The following is a 19,400-nucleotide window of genomic DNA, read 5'->3' as shown; positions in this document are numbered from 1 at the left end:
AGGCGCCAATGCTCCCAGAGACAGAGCTTGGACTTGATACTAAGCCTGAGCGTGAAAACACGCCCCCTTCATTAGCATATATTGAGGAGGAAATACAGAAATAAATGAATAAATGAAAAAAAATAATGAGAATAAAAAAAATAAATAAGTAAATCAAACCAAAATTAAATATATAAATGCAGAAAAAATGAATTAATAACAATAGTAAATAATAAAAAAATATATATTGAGTAATAAATACACAAAAATATGCAAACATATACAAATTATAAATTATATTATAACACCCCCCCCCCCACATGAATTTATTTGTTTTTGGTTTTATGTCCCATACTAACTAATTTATTTATTTATTTTATGTATTTATTTATTTTTTAACATTCCTCATTTATTTTTAATTTTTTTAATTCCACTATTATTAATATATTTATTTTTTAATTCCTATCATATATCGATATATAAACTGAAGTAAGATATGCCGAGCACCAGTCGGAGGGTGGAGTGTCGCAGAGACATCACACCGGAGACCCCGCCCACAGCAGAGAGGAGGCGAGTGAGGGGATTGTTTTCCTGCGGCCGGGTGATATTTAATGGGATTTAAATTCGTTATCACAGTAACTCCAGTGATTTTAGACTTTCGCTGTAACATACGTTGGACCTTGGGTGATGTTTTGAGAGGGCTCCGGTGCAGGACTCGTGGGAGGGACTCGCAGGTTAGCTAACGTTAGCCTTCTGAATGGAGCATTGAGAGAAGGTAAAAAAAACTCTGTAACCGTCAAACCGTGATCTGTTCTGTGTAAAACAACTATGATATTATGAATACAGTGGGCTTTACTGTCTTATAGCCCTTTGAGATAACGGGCCTCTACTAGTTGCTAACGTGTTGAATTCTCTAGCTGCGTTGTCCATTAATCGTATTCTCCAGATTCTTGTTTAGATTTCCCGTTCCACCTTAAATGGTGAGGCAGATCACATTACTTCTGCACCATTTAAGGTGGAATCGTAAAGTTCGATTAAGAAAGCAACTGTAGTTGTCTGTCGTCCCACACACACAGGCCGAGCTGTGCTGTGTTGTTCTCCCTCTGCCGTCAGACAGCGCCGTTTTGTGCTCAAACTGAATGTTATGGTTTCCTGCAGCCATGTCTTGTAAATCCAAAGTGGCCCCGAGTGTCGACTTCGACCACAGCTGCTCTGACAGCGTCGAGTATCTTACTCTAAACTTCGGGCCCTTCGAGACCGTTCACCGCTGGAGGAGACTCCCACCCTGCGACGAGTTTGTTGGAGCGAGGTAATGATCCGAAAGCTTATAGAGTATTTATTGTACTCCTGAATTTATATATAAGTTGGGTAAAATATTATTAGTACTGAATTCCTTATACATCCGGGCCATTAATCCTAATGTAAGGTTGTTTCTAAATGGGGAACAAAAAGCATAATTGAGGAAAATCAATGGTTGCCCTTATAATGGGTCTAATTAACTAATTCAGAGTGATTTGATTTGAGATTCTACAGAACTGGTATAGTGATTATTTTAGGAACACGTCTACCTCCCTTGAAGTAACAGATTACGTTTATTGGTTATGAATATGTCAAGTCAGTTTATTTGTATAGAGCTTTTTACAACCTGATGGTGTCACAAAGCAGCTTTTACAGAAATTGGAAATTAAACCACACTTTAAATTAATAACTCCAGTTGAGCCATCCACAGGAGACAGTGGCAAGGAAAAAATCCCTCAAAGCTGGAGGAAGACACCTTGAAGGGGACCAAAACTCACAAGTGGGACCCATACTCCTCTAGTCAAACAGATTATAAACAATAGAGTTTTAATTTTAAACCGCAGGTAGAAGCAACCTTGGAGTCTGTATTAATAATGAAGGTCTTTAGTAAAAGGCTTTGCTAAATCTGTCCCATCAAATATCCATCCATATGTGGTGTCAAGGTATACCAGATATGCCAGATAATGTATGAAAAAATATTTGATCTTAGAGGTGAGATGCTTGGAGTCTGAAACTATTCACATGAAACTATGGCACAGGGCATAGTGAGGCAAAAAGCCCCAAAAGCAACCTTATTGAAGATTTGTTAATAAGTACTCTGCCACCATTCAGTAATTACTATGTTCTATTTTAATGTTTAGGAAAGTTTATGCATTTAGTGAGATTATATTAGTTTTATTTATTACCAAATTATTTTCTAATAATATTATTTTGAGAGTGATGATTTGTATGTGACGCTTTGTAGACGCAGCAAGCACACAGTTGTGGCGTACAGGGATGCCATCTACGTTTTTGGAGGGGACAATGGGTAAGATGCTTATAATGATGGAAAATTGATAATGTAGCTATCAAATGTTTTTTTGTTATGTTAATGGCTTTTGTTATACTTGCAGGAAAAACATGCTTAATGACCTACTGCGCTTTGATGTGAAGGACTGCTCATGGTGTCGGTGAGTGTGTGGCATGTATTCTCTTTTGATCCTTATGAGATCTTTTAACTTTGTCACTATGAATGATTGCTTTATAACTCTGCTGTGTTTTAATAAAACAGTGCCTTTACTACTGGTACCCCACCTGCACCAAGATATCACCATTCTGCTGTAGTGTATGGAAGCAGCATGTTTGTGTTTGGTAAGTGCTCTTATTTAATTGTATTACTGGATGTATTCCCCATTGTATAACATTGTTTTTAAATGATACCTATAGTGTGCTCTTGCATTAATAGTTTAATACTCTTAATCTTGTCCGAAATAACTTTTGTTTACATTTTCTTAGGTTAAATGTAAGTTTGTTTATCATGTTCTTGATTCCTTAGTACCAAGTATCTGTTTTAAGTCTGAAGAAACACAGTGTTTCACGGTGTTTGTTCAGCAGGTGGTTAATGTCCAGCTGTGACTCAGTGCTTAGTTTCATTTGTTTTTTCCTTCCTCAGTTTTAAACGGATGCATTTTTCAGTCAGTACAAAACTAGTTTCCTTTGGTAGACAGTTCAGTTGGGCATTGTAATGCACAGTTGATTTCTTTTGCTATATGTAGTTTTAATTTTTCTTGAAGGATTATACGTAGAACTGTGCACGTTACTGTTCATATTATTTTAGGTGGGTACACTGGAGATATCTACTCAAACTCCAACCTGAAGAACAAAAATGATCTCTTTGAATACAAATTTGCCACTGGTCAGTGGACAGAGTGGAAGGTGGAGGGAAGGTAGGACATAGTTTGTTGGTGGTGATATTTATATTCTGCTTATAAAGGGTGGTAAATGTTTGTAGTTTCAGTATCTCTACAGTTTCTTTTAAAATGTGATTTCAGGTTGGTAGCCAGGTCTGCCCATGGAGCAACAGTCTATAATGACAAGCTGTGGATTTTTGCTGGTTATGATGGAAATGCAAGGTAAGTTAATGATAACATGCATAAAATACACTGTCATTTGACAAAAACACATGTATTTGGTGATATGTTTGCATAAAAGGTTCTGAGAGTTGTAACATGTCACAATGTTGTTTATGGATGTGTTGCTTAAAAATGGCGTATACTACACTTAACACACTTTGTTGTAAAAGAGGATTTGGCAATTTTTTCATGGGCAGAACCTACTTACTCAGTTCTACTGCTCATTCCATAATTGCATGTTCTTTACAAATGTGGCACAATTTAAAAGGGAATTTAACAGGCTTTCCAAAGGCATAAGCTTTATTGCCGAGGAGCATTGTTACAACAAAGAAATAATCTACCAACACAAATTGCCTTACTTTTTTTTGGCATGTTTATAAAGGCTATGATAGAGTATATCTGATTTGCTTTTTTTGCATAGGCTGAATGACATGTGGACCATCGGCCTTCAAGATCGTGAGCAGGCATGCTGGGAAGAGGTGAAAAAGCTGATCATACATTTGCATACTCCATGCAATCTAAAACTTCTTATCTTTACAATATTAGAGATTCAGAATGATTTGAATGAAAGACAAGTTTCAGTGCTGGTTAAAAGGACTTGCACTTTGGATATTAATGTACAGTATACAGTACATTTTTATAATTTACTGTTATTTAAAATATTATCTAAGGTTAAGGGGATGGTGGAAGTATTAAAATTCGCTTTGGTGTGTGTCTGTGTGTGTCATACATTGATACTAGTGCTGTGTTAATTTGTCTCTGCATGTTTTTCTCACCAGATTGAACAGAGCGGCGAGATTCCTCCTTCTTGCTGTAACTTTCCAGTTGCTGTTTGTCGGGATAAGATGTTTGTTTTCTCTGGTCAGAGTGGTGCTAAAATCACCAACAACCTTTTCCAATTTGAGTTTAAAGGTCACATGTAAGTACATCAACCACACATTTTAATTTAGTTTTGTTATCTGGCACATTAATTGTATACTATTTCATTAATACTAATACTAAGGATTACACAAATGGAAAAGCTGTTCTGAGGAGTATAGCTCATGCTCATTCATGCTCCCTACAGATGGACACGTATCCCAACTGAGCACTTACTTAGAGGATCTCCTCCGCCACCACAGAGACGATATGGCCACACAATGGTAGCATTTGACCGTCACCTTTATGTGTTTGGAGGAGCAGCAGACAACACTTTGCCCAATGAGCTCCACTGCTATGATGTGGACTCTCAGACCTGGGAGGTGATTCAGCCCAGCACTGACAGTGAGGTAATGCCATCAATTAGATGGGGGGAGACTTATATCAGGTTAAATATTGTGTGCCAATAATGTGAAAATTATTTTTATTCCATTATACAAATCAGATTGATTCACCTGTAAACTTACCATATTTAGATGTACACGTTACAGTCTGACAGTGATACTATTCATGACCAACAGAACTTCATATGGAGTAAACCTTTTCCGTATCGTCAACAACTTTGTTTACTGGTCTAGAAAATCCACATTCGTCATTGCTACCCCTAGAGGTAGCAGCTGCATAAAACACTTTATTTCAATTACATACATAAATCATTTGCTTATTATCATGGTACGTTGAAAATTATTAATGTTGGAAAAATGTATTTGTTTCACGTTTGTAAGGTTTTTTTTTTTTCTTTGGGTCCTTGAGCATCAGGCATAATCAGCTAGTTTAAGTTATTTTTATGAAGACTGGACAAAAAGGTAAACATCAGAAAATTCTGTATACACCTTTTCGTGCACAATTGTGTATATATACAATCTTGAAAATGGACAGTGTTTTGTATTATGACACACAACGTGTCACATGTATTCCTAGATGCCCAGTGGAAGACTGTTCCATGCAGCAGCAGTAATCCACGATGCTATGTACATCTTTGGAGGGACGGTTGACAACAATGTTCGCAGTGGAGAGATGTACAGATTTCAGGTGAGCAGTTTATATAAGAGTCTACATAAACTGTCCCATTGATGCTTGCAGTACACTGCTGGGTTTCTTGTTTTAGAAGCAGTCTATTGATGACCATAGTTTGTTGTCAAGTTATGTTTAACAGAATATGAAATTTACAGGAAAAGCTTGATCAAAAGTATTAAAATTACTTGTAATGGTTAAAACATAATTAGCATTTAAAAAAAAAAACTTTTTTTTATTAACGTAACGTTAATGATTTTAATCAAATTAATAATTTGAAGTCCCACTATGGTCATCATTTGAACCCCTAAAACTCAAATCTGTTTATCAAAATGATATATTCAGAAGTTATTTTCTAGAAGAGATGTTGCCTAGATTCAACTGTACACCGTTGCTTAAATTTGGAATGCATGGATCCATAACTCAGTATCCACTTGCTCCTCTGCTTGATACATCTTTATATTGTCTTCCAGCACATGGATGTTTATTGCTTTGTTTTGCTTCTTTTAGTTTTCTTCTTATCCAAAATGCACCCTTCATGAAGACTATGGCAAGCTGTGGGAGAACCGACTGTTCTGTGATGTGGAGTTTATTTTAGGAGAGGTTGGTATTTGATGATAAAATGGCATTAAATTGTTCTTTGCTATTTGAAGTTCAAGGTCATTTCTTAAATAAAGAAGGATAACAACATAAATTTGCCTTTTTCTTGAGCCTTAATACATGCAGTTATTTTGTCATTATACAACATACAACGGAATGCGTCTTTCACATTTAAACACATCTGTTGCAGTGAACACTCACGCATATATACACCACCCCCAGTTATCCTGCCGGTTGTGGGAATTGGACCAGCTGCCTTCCAGTCCCAAGACTGCTTTTCTGACCATTATTTTATTTAATTTTTCAAAAATTATTATTATGTTATTATGAGTAACAATGATATTTATGCCTTCTAAATTAATCTCATTAGTATAGCTATCACTTTCTCTCACTTGCTGACTCTAGAGTGAAGAGAGGGTTCTAGGACATATTGCCATTGTAACAGCACGTTGCCAATGGTTGAGGAAGAAGATTCTCCAGGCAAGAGATCGACAGAAACAGGTTTGCTTAAAATGTATTTTGTACACATTATTCCACTTTATTTATTACCGTGTGATTTTTATTTTTTAAATTATATATAAATGCAGCATTTAACTATGTAAGTTTATTTTGGTTTCATTCATATTTACAGTAGCAGTCAAATGTTTGGACACACCCACTCAGGGAGGGTTTCTTTTGTTTTGAGCCATTTTCCACATATTGTGAATGTACAATACCAGTCAAATGTTTGGACATCTTCTCATTCAATGTATTTCCTTTTTTTTCTCCTCTACATTGTAAATGAATATGGAAGACATTAAATCTATGACGGAACACATATGGAATTATGTAGTAAATGTACAAACCAGAATGTTTTATAATTTTGATTCTTCTAAGTAGCCGCCTTTTTGCTTTGATGACAGCTTTGTACACTCTTGGTGTTCTCTCAGTCAGCTTCATGAGGTTGTCACCTGGAATAGTTTTCAGTGAACAGCTTTGGCCTCTTCAATAGTTCATTTGTAGCCTTAATGTGTTTGAGACCTTAACTTTTGTTGTGCAGAGGTAGGGGCTGATACACAGTTCTCTACAATGAATAGCCTGGATCCACCAATGAGAAGATGTCCATACTTTTGACTGGTACTATATAAAACTCTCTTGAGTACTTATTATATTTAAATTGTGTTTTATGTGGAAATGCATTGGAATGCATTAATGCTTAGTAACACAGATATAAAAAGTTTTTGAAGTTCATTAATTTGTGCTTTTTTTTTTTTTTTTCTCTTCCCCTCTCTCTCCGTAGAAGAGTAAACTGGAGGCAGGTGAGGATGATGAGGAGTCAGGAGTAGGCAAACAAAAGGATTGCAAGTCTTCAGGAGGCCCTCCTCTCTTGGAGGTTTCCATCAGGGAAGCGGAGGCTCAACCGTTTGAGGTGCTGATGCAGTTCCTCTACACTGATAAGATCCAGTATCCTCGCAGAGGTAGGCCTTCAGTATGCTCTTTAAAAAGGTTATACTTTCAGTGGGACATATATAATAGAAAACTAATAATACTTCATACAAAGTGCAGTCATTTTAGGCTAAAACAAATTTAATTGGACATTTTCAAAGTACTTTGAATGCTTTATTTTTATACTTTACATTCTGTTCTCCAGTCATAAAATAAAATTAAAACCAGTTCCTTGTTTACTATATATAGTAGATGCACATTAGTTTCAATCCCTCAGTTGCACTGCATCCTTTGTTAGCTCAATTTTAGCCTGCTCACCATAGTCTGGACCATGTTGCGGGAGGTGAATCATTCTCAGGACTGTATTTACACTGACTTGATGTTGGTGTGTTACACTGGAACAACTGGATCAGACACAACAGTGCAACAGCATTGTAGTTGTTGCCTTTGCTAGTTTGGTCTTTGAATAAAATCCATAACTATCTTGCCAGTTTAGTCCTTTCTTTGTCCTTGACAATGCCAATATTACTGATGTAGCCAGAAAAGTAGACTAAAATCACAGAATCTGTTGTGTGTTCATGTAAATAATCAGTGGTGGACAAAGTTCACAAACCACGTACTTGAGTTAAAGTACAGATAGTCAATATAAAATATTACTCCAGTAATAAAAGTAGAAGTCCTCAATTTAGATTTCCACTTGAGTAAAAGTACAAATATATTTTACTTTTGATACTTAAGTATATTTGAAGGTAAAGTTATATTATCACTCTAGTGTCACTCTTGGTTCATCAATCTTTTAGTAGAATGTCAATAATTAGTCTGACACTGATTAACACAACAGAAATGGCCAAAGGTTATTACAGTAAATGTTATATCAACTGTCATATACACCCATGGTATTTCCCCTCCAAACTAACAGAGGTCGCTGTCTCCTAAGTATTAAGCCCAATTTATGATTCTGCTTCAAACCTACACTGTGGGGCACACATCAAACCGAACCCTATGCCATAGCTTGACTTTCACCTCTCCAGAAATATAGCTAATGACTGTGATTGGTCCGCAGTCAGACAAAAATGGATCAAGTTGAACTGAGGAAGTCCAATAATATGAACTCCTCCACACTACAGAGACTGCAAACAGCAGCAAATTCACAGCCAGAGACATTGGGTTGGATACCACAGTCTCAAAGAAACTTGAGGTTCGCCTGTTTTAGCGCTCCGACTGTATCTGTCTCTTGGCAACGGTGCACCACAGAGAGCTGTGCAGAGCTGAGAGATTTGTTCAGACATGTTATGGTTTTACCAACACATAAACCAAAAGAAACAGGAGATTTTCATAATGTAGTGCAGTAAAAAGTAAGATATTTGACTTTGAAGTGGAAATGGAAATACTTCAGTAAAGTACAGAAAAACTACTTAAGTACACTAACAAATTACATTTACTTGGTTACTGTCTACTACTGTAATAATGCATGCTAACAGATGTGATGCTCATTTTTACTTGTCACTTGTCCAGGCCATGTTCAAGATGTCCTGTTGATTATGGATGTGTATAAACTTGCCCTGAGTTTCAAACTATCCCGGCTGGAGCAGCTGTGTGTGCAGTACATTGAAGCTTCTGTGGACCTGCAGAATGTCCTCAGTGTGTGTGAGAATGCAAACAAGCTTCAGCTTGATCAGCTCAAGGTGAGGAAATGATTAAAGTGCTATTAACACCAACCAGAAACACACGATGCCAAGACTTTTCACTGAGGTAACTTATAGAAGCTAGTTAGGTGTCTCATATCTCTTTCGCTGTAGGGTAGAAAAGAAAAGGGCTTTCCAGGATCTTGAATTATTTCCATATACTAAAACCAAGCAGAACATTCACTGATGATGGCACTGATGTAGCTTGTAAATATAGAATAAAAAAGGTTGCTGTGACATATTTAGTACTTTAATACCATAAACTAAATGTAAACTGCCTCTTGGGTCATAACTGACAGTCTCAGCTTTACTGATGTCATGCAAGATATTTTCTTTTCATTCTTTGAAAAGAATGTGTTTGTTTCTACAGGAACATTGCCTTAATTTTGTGGTAAAGGAGAGCCACTTTAACCAGGTGATAATGACAAAGGAATTTGAGCACCTTTCTACTCCTCTCATTGTAGAGATAGTGAGAAGAAAACAGCAGCCACCTCCTAGAGTCTATTCTGACCAGCCAGGGGATATAGGTATGAACATAAACACAAAGCTACATACACTCAGACCTAAATAACTGCCACTGAACATAAATTCTGAGTTCATTTCCATTGACCTGAGCAGTTATAATTGTATTTGGTTTTGTGCTTTGCTGTATAGGTACATCTTTGGTACAGGACATGAAGGCTTATCTTGAAGGGGCAGGCCTGGAGTTCTGTGACATCATCTTGTTGCTGGATGGTCACCCTCGGCCAGCTCATAAAGCCATACTGGCAGCCCGCTCCAGGTATAAAACACCGTACACATCACACAAATTATTTAATCCCACAGAGTACTTTAACTGTTTGGACTCATAAGGGCAGGCAGATATTAACAAGAATTCATAGCTGGAGAGAGCTAGTTCAATTTATGGTGCTGGATTGTGGTGAAATCTGCCACAAATAAGAGCATTGTTGCTTTTAAACCTTTTCCCAAAACCCATGATTTTTTGTGTGCGGAGAAATCAATGACAAGTGAAAACAAACTAGCTAGCAAAACACTAAAGTTATCTAATCATACTGTTATTTTTTTTTTTTTTTAAGTTTACAACTCATTTCAACTTAGTTTTTTCCTACCTTAGAAAGTTGGCATTCCCATTTCCCATGGCTTTCATCATTTTATGTTTTCCCCAATTTGACACAAATTTGTTTGGCCAGTGCCCATTTTATAAATAGAACTAAGAGGTGGGTTGGAAAAGGAGGTACATTGGGATCAAAGTAGGGGAACAGTTGAAAATATTCGTATACCTTTCCTCAAAAATCCATTCACCAATTTAATTTCTTTAGCAGATTAAAAAAAATGTGGTTGACCAAAGTGCTGCAGACATTAACTCTGAATATAAGTAAGATTAAAAAAATAAAATAAAATGGAACGCATGAGTGCCATTTAAACATGGTCATGCGATCAAAATCATTCACGATTTTAATTGAAAACACTTCTTTTGAAATTCTGAGGATGTTTCCACACTAATTGTTAGCTCTCAAGTCTGAGAATATTTGAAACAGTCTAATGTGTTTACAAAGCCCCAGGGTATGTAAATGGTTAAAAAAATGAACTAAGTATGCTAGGATTCCTGTCTTTGCTTACAGCGGAAAAACTGCATTTTGGAGGTTTTTAGACAAAGAAGAGCCCTCCAAACCTTGAAAAGCATTAACCAAAATGAGGATATTGCTCTATACTTGCTCCATAGTTGGGTAATATTTACTTATTTTGGCTGTAATTTTGTACTCTTAAATTTGGAAGATCGCTAAGTGCATGAAAGTACAGCGGTCAGAAACTGCTACTAAATGAAATAACTTCTACTACTACAGCTACTGTAGTAATTGAAACAGAGGGGTAAAAAAAAACGTACAGCCCACTTTAGCCACGTACATAAAACGTCCCCCCCCCCATCTTAAAAGATGCTGCAATTCTGAACGTAAACAAACAAGAGAACCACATTTACCCACAATAGTAGATGTTCGTTTAAACCCCAAAAGCCCTTATTTTAATGATTTATTCCTAATTTGCACTAATGTTTTTGTTTCTTGACAGTTATTTTGAAGCAATGTTCCGATCATTTATGCCTGAGGATGGGCAGGTAAACATTTCCATAGGAGAGATGGTGCCCAGCAAACAGGCATTTGAGTCCATGCTTCGCTACATTTATTATGGAGATGTTAATATGCCCCCAGAGGACTCACTGTATCCTTCCAAACAGTGGCCAATTCATAGTAGTCAGTAGTAGATACTCTTTTCAGTTTATGCATAGCGGTGCTGCTGTTTAATTGATTATTTTGGAGGTATGTTGGGGTGTACATTTCTGTGTAAGCCTGTTTTAAATATTAAATATGAGAACCTAAATAAAATCAATGGTTTTGTGATAGTCATAATGCATATATTCTACGTGTGTAGAATACATTAGATTATAATCCTTAACCTGAACACAGGTACCTGTTTTCAGCCCCATATTACTATGGATTCTCCAACAACAGACTACAGGCGTATTGCAAGCAAAATCTGGAGATGAATGTTACTGTGGAGAATGTCTTGCAGGTAGGCCTACAATAAATTGCCCTCCAAATGATGCACATCTGTTATAAACATGCACATGTAAATGTTTAATTTATTTATTGATTTTTTTTTTTTTTTTTGCAAAGCACCTCATGGAACACATTACTACAGGGGTTAGACAATGAAACTGAAACACCTGCCATTTTAGTGTGGGAGGTTTCATGGCTAAATTGGACCAGCCTGCTGGCCAATCTTCATTAATTGCACATTGCCCCAGTAAGACCCATATGCATCCAATGGTTCAAACATTGTATCCTGAAGTCGGTGCTGTGTATCAGGATGAAAATACCCCAATATACACAGCAAGACTGATGAAAGTTTGGTTTGATGAACATGAAAGTGAAGTTGAACATCTCCCATGTGGGAGATCATGTAGTGACCTGGCCACTATCCTGCAAGAAGAATGGCTTAAAATCCCTCTGACCACTGTGCAGGACTTGTATATGTCATTCCCAAGACAAATTGACGCTGTATTGGCCGCAAAAGGAGGCCCTACACCATACTAATTAATTAATGTGGTCTAAAACCAGGTGTTTCAGTTTCATTTTCCAATCCCTGTACATTTGTGCAGTGATGTTGTATAACTTGTTCTTGATTGTCTTTTAACTTTTTAATGAACTATTGATTATAAGTGGCATATTCTGTGTGTAAGTGTCTATTCTTTGACTTTGTTACATTGTTGTCAGTTTGAGATCAGTGTTTTTTTCTGGAAAAAACAAACAAGCAAATGCACCTTTTTAAATCATCTTATCCTCTGAAATGTTCTTTGTATTGTTTTTAGATACTTGAAGCAGCTGATAAGACCCAGGCTCTGGATATGAAGAAGCACTGTCTACATATTATAGTGCACCAGTTTATTAAGGTGGGTGTGCTGCTGACCGGTGCACTGAAGGTGTGCTGGCTCCCTAACCATGGCTAGTCCATCTCTTCACATCCATACATTTTACTCAATAAATACCATGAATAATCTGATCAACAGAAGGCAATGGCCAAGTTCAGATGTGTTGGAGTGTCCACATTTGAATATCAGGGTAAAATATATATGGAAATCATGGTTGTAATTACAGAGATAAATGCTGTTGTGTTTCACAATGTATGTAGTAATTAAAGTGGCTGCATGGAGCATGAAACTCCCACTTGCTGAAACAAAATTGCCCTATTCCAAATTAATTTCATTATTAGCATTTTTGGCTGTTTTATTTGCTTGTGTATCCTTGTGTTGCCTCGCACACCTGTTTTGCAGTGTATTGCTTTGTTTACTGTTTGTTTATTTTGTGTTGCTCTCCTTCCTTCCCCCAAAGGTGTCCAAGCTCCCCAACCTGCGATCGCTCAGCCAGGCACTGCTGTTGGACATCATAGAGTCTTTGGCATCACACATATCAGATAAACAATGTGCTGAAATGAGCTCCGACATATAGGCATGTCTTCTTCCCTCTTCATTTATTCAACCATCTCATGTAAATTATCATTTTTTTATCTTTTGTTTTCCATGCCTATTTTCCTTATATCCTGTTTATCATTCCAGTAAATGATCATAATCAGAATGGTCCAATAATGTAGGTTTTGTGTAGACACTGGGAGGCACTACATGATGTATAGTTGCAAATTTTTATAGATGGAATTTTTGAGGCATAATGCTTTAATGATGGGTACCTCTGGACTGATAAGTGAAGAATATACATTACACACATAAACTCTGTTACGTAAACTCTGTGTGGTCACTTACAAAAGTGAACAATCTGTCGTGACATATTTAATAGTATAAGTACTCTGCTAACAGACTGACAATGATTTTTTTTTTTCACAAATGTGAAATTAAATAAAACAAATATTTGTCATGGTAACAGATGAGTCTTTGCCAAAAGAAGTATTAAGTTCTGTTGATACTAACTGCAAAACTAATAGATAATTTTTACTGCTTTTTAATCTCTTTTTTAAAATATATGCTGCACCATGTAAATATGAAAAATGCAGATCTATTTATTTATAAAGCTTTTATTGTTTGGCTGTATTATCAACAGTGGTTTTGCTGTCATTGTGTGACTGTAATCCACATGACATTCTGTATATGCATATGTGCTGATGTGTCATTTATATACTGTGACCATACAATAAAGGACAACTTACTACATAGCTTTTTTTTGTTAATTAACCATTTAAACAGCTTGAAATAAATATCTTACTTAAATCTTTGCTGTCAGAACAGTACAAAATATTCTTCATTTTGAAAGGACAAGATATCGCTCTATATTTTTTGTCACTTCTATTGCTCCACTTATTGAGACATTTTCAGACAATGAAAAGTTTAAGAGGTGCACAGATTAACAAAAGGACCAGAAAAAAAGCTTTGAAACAACTCAGAAACAGTCATTTTGAACAGGTGATGGCCATCTTTCTACCTCTACTGCTTTCTGATCTCTGCTGACCCTTGGATAGAGTGGATGAAACGGAAGATGGAATGAAAGCGAGCTTTTGGAAAGGGACACAAAGGGCCTTCTTTAGTTTAGAAGCAGGTCTTGTTAAAGCTCTCTGCCAGAATGTGCAATTGGACCTGCTGGGCAATCAGGCCACCCAAAGTCACAGAACAGCTTTAGTATTGGCTATCATCACTTCCATCTTAGCATCAGGAGGGCCACAGACGAATAAGATCATTTCTCACAGTGACACAACTGGAAGTGTTGGCTTGTACAGTGATTTAGAGTCTAGAAATGGAAAGTAAAATGTCCTTCCCAGAATATATTTCAACTGCACTGGCACTGGGCTGGTATGAGATTTGGAGACACACTGTGTAATTATGGAAATTTCTCTTTCCCTTAGACCACTGAATTGAATGGATAAATTTGTAGTTTAACAAAAAACAACACGTTTATATATTAAACGTCTCACACGAAAAAAAACCCTCAATATGCTTTTTATCTTTATTTTGGGTACAACACATTCTAAAAATGTAATGAATGTATCTGCTGATTAAATGAAGTGGACATAAAAAAACAAGCCTGCATTACAAAGTGAAATAAATGTGCATAAAACGGGTCATTTTGATTTTTCTCGGCTTACTTTGTCAAGAGGTTTTAGCATGGTATCATCTTGTCTGTGACTTGCTGAACCCGCGTTCACGACAGAGGGCAAAGACGAGGTTATACAGAGCAAAACAAGAACAAGTTAAACATTTGGCCCTGTCGCACGCCTATGTCGAATCAAAATGGGGTCATGACTCATGACGACAGGATTTTAGCAAGCAGCTAGCATAATATTAACTTAAGTATGTCTACATATATTTGAACAATAATTACGGCTTATTCTTACAATACGTGTTTAAGAAAAATTGTGTAAATGGGTGATTCTTCAAATAGGGGAAGCTTTGTGTCCCAAGTTTAAAAAATCATGGTAGAAATTTTACATTAAGTTTTAAAATATCATTTATTGTATCACATACACACAAACACACACCCTTTAAAATCATTATTAATTTTTATTTGTTTAATGTTTTTTGTATTTATTTGTTTTTTAACATTCCAAACAATAATAATTTGCTACTTAGGCCTTAGGCCTAAATCTTTACAATTTACGCAATCAGAGTGATCAATTTATTTCACACTGTTTTTATTATAATAATGATTTATTTTATTGTAGCTACAAATTGTGATTATTTTTAAACACCATATTTGTCCCCAACTATGATTTCTCTAAGTAATTAATTAAAGGTAATACTTCACATTGTAACCATGAAAACAACGAAGGGAACAAACATCGGCTCTAAATTAAAAAGGGGTCATTTATTCATGTATTCCTCCAGTTCATAGAATAAGTTTATTCCATATGATTGCAGCCATTTTTGAAGGAATTTTAAAAAACAAAACTCGTTATTATTTATATGCATATAAATACTGTTGACTTGCCTTAGGAAACCATGACCTATCATCTTTTTTTCCTGAAAAAGTGAAAATTTTCATTACTGCATCATTACTATTGTAGTGGTAAAGAGCCTGTGATGATAATGACAGGTTTCCAGTTTCATCATCAGTATATACTGATACATTGTCTCCTATAATGACAAGAAATGGTCATAGAAACTGAAACTTTAAACCTGGCTCTGGTTTGATTAAAAAGCAGTTGTCAGGCATAACTGTTGTCGAGCAGTTACCCCTGACTCTGGAACAGCGTTTGAATGAATAAAGCCCCTACACGCACAAATTCACTTATTCAATACAATCTTATTCTTGACCTTTGCCCACTGATATTACCCTTCATCCTCTTGGCAGATTCAGTTACCTCAGATTTGACAAGGACAAGTCCAGACAAAGGACCTCTCTGTGTAAAGGGCAAAAGATACCACAAGGTCAGTTAAATAAGTTTTGGTTTTATTGAACTTTTATGAAGAGGCATTTCATAAGAAATAGTGGTGGTCAATTAAAAAAAATATGAAAAACCTAAACTCATAAGTTAGAGCCTGTGCTATAATATTAACCACAGTTTAAACCAAAACACAGACATTTATATGCAAAGGAATGAGCAGAATATCAAGATATCTATATTTATTTCCTTTTAAAACAGCTGTAAGATTTGTTTATTTTTCACAAGATATTTCTGAGATTATATGCAAGATAATCAGAGAAAAATATGTGAAGAAAAATTAGTTCAAAACATTTTAAAATATATTACAGCCATAGATTAAAATACATAAAAAATAGGACACAATTATTAAGACCTGGCACAGCCCCAATTTATTTATTTAGTTTTAAATCAGGCTTTCATTTTCTTTTCTTAGAAAATTACATGTATGAATTTCCACTGTGAGAAAACAGCTCACAGATTTAAGTCTGAGAAATACTGGAAGCTGTAATAAAGAAACAATATGTATAGAATACCTACAGAAATGTTCTCCTGGCTGATTGCCATAAAACTTTCCAGTGTCTTATATAATTTTGTCCCAGATGAGAGGATTAAAATCATTGTTTGCAAATGCATTCAGTGCAAATCCAAATGCCTTCACTTGCATTATGTATACATGAGCAAGTGCTGTTCATGTTGCATATTCAAGGACAAACCACAAGGAAAGGTGTGTTTGGTGCTTGAATACAGAGATTGTCAGGAAGTGATTGGTAATAAGGCAGCAAATGAGACTGCATTCAGAAAACTTCTGGTTTTGGAATTTCTCTCTGCCCTCTCTTTGTGCTGCTTGTGTCTTCATTCTCGAACTGCTCATGTTTCTCCCCTGCGGAGGCTCCTCACGTTGGACTCAAATCTGGACCATATCTTATTTCACCTCTTTTAAAAAGCTCTTATTGTGCTCTGCGATGATATTCATCACTTTGAGCGAACAGAACGGCTCTTGTGGAGGGAGGGACAAATGCTTAAGGATTACCTGCAAGTGAATGGGTGCTTTGGTTATTAAAGATTTTGACCATGAGACCTGGGCTGGGCCTTTAGAGTAGGAGGGGTAGCTCACAAGATTGGATCATTAGCTCAAGCCAAGTGTACAACGTGGACAGACCCCAGAAAGAGAGGAAAGAAGAACCAGAGGAGCAGGAAGATGGTGCTGCTGACGACAAAGCTCATGCAGAGGACATCACTCTTTGTGTCTTTTGGAGGTTTAGTCAGCACCTTTATCACTACCTTCTTGCCACTGTGGAAGACAATGAACTCTGATTTGAATGAAATGGAGAACTGGTACGAGGGTCTCTGGCACACTTGCATCTTTACAGAAGAAGTTGGCCTGCACTGTAAAGCCTTTGAATCTTTGCTAGCTTTGCCCCCAGTCACTCTAGCATCACGGATACTCATGTGCTTATCCATCGCTAGTGGTTTACTGGGAGTGGCGGCTGCTTTTTTCGGCCTTGAAGGTGTCGAGATTGGACAGGGCAGAGAGAAAGTCAAAAGGATGCTTCTTATTGTTGGGGGCATTCTGATCTGGATTTCAGGGGTCACTACTTTAGCTCCAGTCTCTCTGATCGCTTATGTGATGGTCGTGGAGTTCTGGGACGAGTCTCTGCCGGATGTGATGCCGCGCTGGGAGTATGGAGAAGCCATGTTCTCTGCCTGGTTTTCTGGATTCCTGCTGGTGATTGGAGGGTCCTTCATCTTTGTAGCTGTGTGTATGGGTGACCATGAGGCCAAACAACAAAGCAAAGTATTCTTCCAAACCCACAGACAACCACCAAGGACTCAGAACTATTTAAAGACGGAGATATTATAGTTTTATTTGCATTACATATCACCTTGCAGAGATGCATTTCATACATACAAAGGTTAGCCAAATGTTTCTTAAAAATGTTTTTTGGTGCTATGTAAATTTTTTTTAAAAGGCTCTTTATAAAACAGGCTTTCCATTATGGCTAAGGAGAATTGTAACTGGCCAAACATCACTCAATGTGTCCTTGGTTCTTTATAGAACAACTTATCTTTAATAAAGAACCCCTTAAGAAACATTAGGGTGTGTGTGTCTGAAGTAATAACAGAAAATAATAGTCTATTTTAAAATAGCCAACTTTAATAAAAATGTGAGCCATATTTGCCACAGTTAATTTTATTGCTAACTACTGATATATGTATATTGGGATTTTAAAAAAAATTCTGCTTAATTGAGTAAATAAGTAATAGAGTAAGTAATTTATATCAGTGTAATGTGAAATAGAAAATTTTACAGGGTCTCAGACTTTCTGTGCTGAAAACAAAATTCTAAAAAGATGGTAAAATATGTTTTATTATGTTTTTTAATGTTTCTTATTTGCTTTTGCTATTTACATTCGAAAAGAAAATCTGAAAAAAATCTGAAGATAAATCTTTCAAAGATGTATCTATAGGCTTTTTTTTTCTTTTCAAAATTGTAAACATCCTGAAGATGAAGTAAATGTGCCATCAGTTTTCACAGGTAAAAATCAAATAGCTTTGACAATCACTGAAACACAATGCCCTTGTTTTTGGAAATGATTTAACTTTAAAAAATGTGTTGGCTGTTGAGTTAAGCAAGCTTCTAAAATGCTCTGATCCTGTCACAGAGTCACTGACTATTCATCAGCTTAAGAAGCTTCAGAAGGCTTTTCCTTCAAAATCTTACCAATGAGTTATGAGTTGCGCTTGTAATATGAACACATTTTTCTAAACCCTGAGTTAGACAATTTCCTCTGACACTTTAAAAAAGCACATGCAGAGGTACTCTTCTAAGTAAACTTCTTACACTAGATTTTAGATCATTTCTGTGAGGATTTACAGCTATTCATTCACAGAAGCATTGGTGAGGACAGGTGCCAGTGTAAATAGTGCTGAATCAGTCTAATTCCTTCTAAAGATACTGTATGCTGCTTGATTACCCGAGAGAACACTTCTCCAGAGTTGGTTAGCCTCTAGCCAACACTTGGCAGTGGGAAAGATATTATGCTCATGTGAGGCTGCTTTATAGTGGCCCATTTTATTTTATGCTTTACTATGGAGATTATAATAGCTGTATTTATTTAGATGAAAGTTCGTGTCCACAATTCTTGTATTTTAAAAAAGGTGAAAATTCTGTTCCTCTTAATGGTATGAAATTAAAAGAATCAAATTGCAGCTGACAAGTACATCAGAAGCTGGAATATATCTTTGTTTTACTTTGTTTTGTATAACTTGTTTTACTAAGTTTATGTTTAAAATGCTTAAAGCCATCATATCTTGACCCTTTTCTCAACTTTAATTACTTCTACCTTCTTTCCTTTAAGCACTCCTTTATCTTAAAATGTCTTGTCACTGCAAAAATGTTCTGATTCTAATGTTCAAAATTGTGATATTTTAACACGATTTCCACTGA

At 36.2% G+C, this 19,400-nt stretch overlaps 2 protein-coding genes across 4 annotated transcripts; both read left to right on the top strand.

The window, feature by feature from the left end:
• Positions 1-500: 500 nt before the first annotated feature.
• On the top strand, positions 501-13,748 carry LOC136678308 (leucine-zipper-like transcriptional regulator 1). 3 transcript variants are annotated; one of them, XM_066656319.1, is made up of 21 exons: positions 501-549; positions 1,138-1,288; positions 2,243-2,305; positions 2,391-2,447; positions 2,549-2,628; positions 3,095-3,203; positions 3,309-3,389; positions 3,811-3,868; positions 4,169-4,308; positions 4,456-4,657; positions 5,229-5,339; positions 5,832-5,924; positions 6,327-6,422; positions 7,201-7,378; positions 8,862-9,031; positions 9,402-9,558; positions 9,686-9,812; positions 11,099-11,248; positions 11,494-11,599; positions 12,399-12,479; positions 12,919-13,748. In XM_066656319.1, exons 2-21 carry the CDS (start codon positions 1,140-1,142, stop codon positions 13,033-13,035), a joined length of 2,325 nt encoding a protein of 774 aa, XP_066512416.1. In that variant the 5' UTR covers positions 501-549; positions 1,138-1,139; the 3' UTR covers positions 13,036-13,748. The 3 variants fall into 3 exon arrangements, with proteins under 3 accessions (XP_066512416.1, XP_066512415.1, XP_066512414.1); XM_066656318.1 differs by lacking the exon at positions 501-549 and adding an exon at positions 557-754; XM_066656317.1 differs by lacking the exon at positions 501-549 and having other exon boundaries at positions 1,119-1,288.
• A 3,402-nt stretch (positions 13,749-17,150) lies between these two features.
• Positions 17,151-17,813, top strand: LOC136677739 (putative claudin-24). Its single transcript, XM_066655337.1, has one exon. It carries the CDS (start codon positions 17,151-17,153, stop codon positions 17,811-17,813), a length of 663 nt encoding a protein of 220 aa, XP_066511434.1.
• Positions 17,814-19,400: the final 1,587 nt, after the last annotated feature.

The sequence above is a fragment of the Hoplias malabaricus genome, chromosome Y (assembly GCF_029633855.1).
Source record: "Hoplias malabaricus isolate fHopMal1 chromosome Y, fHopMal1.hap1, whole genome shotgun sequence".
Taxonomy (NCBI): domain Eukaryota; kingdom Metazoa; phylum Chordata; class Actinopteri; order Characiformes; family Erythrinidae; genus Hoplias; species Hoplias malabaricus.
The sequence above is the reverse complement of the archived record's forward strand: the minus strand, read 5'-3'. Positions and strand labels throughout refer to the sequence as shown.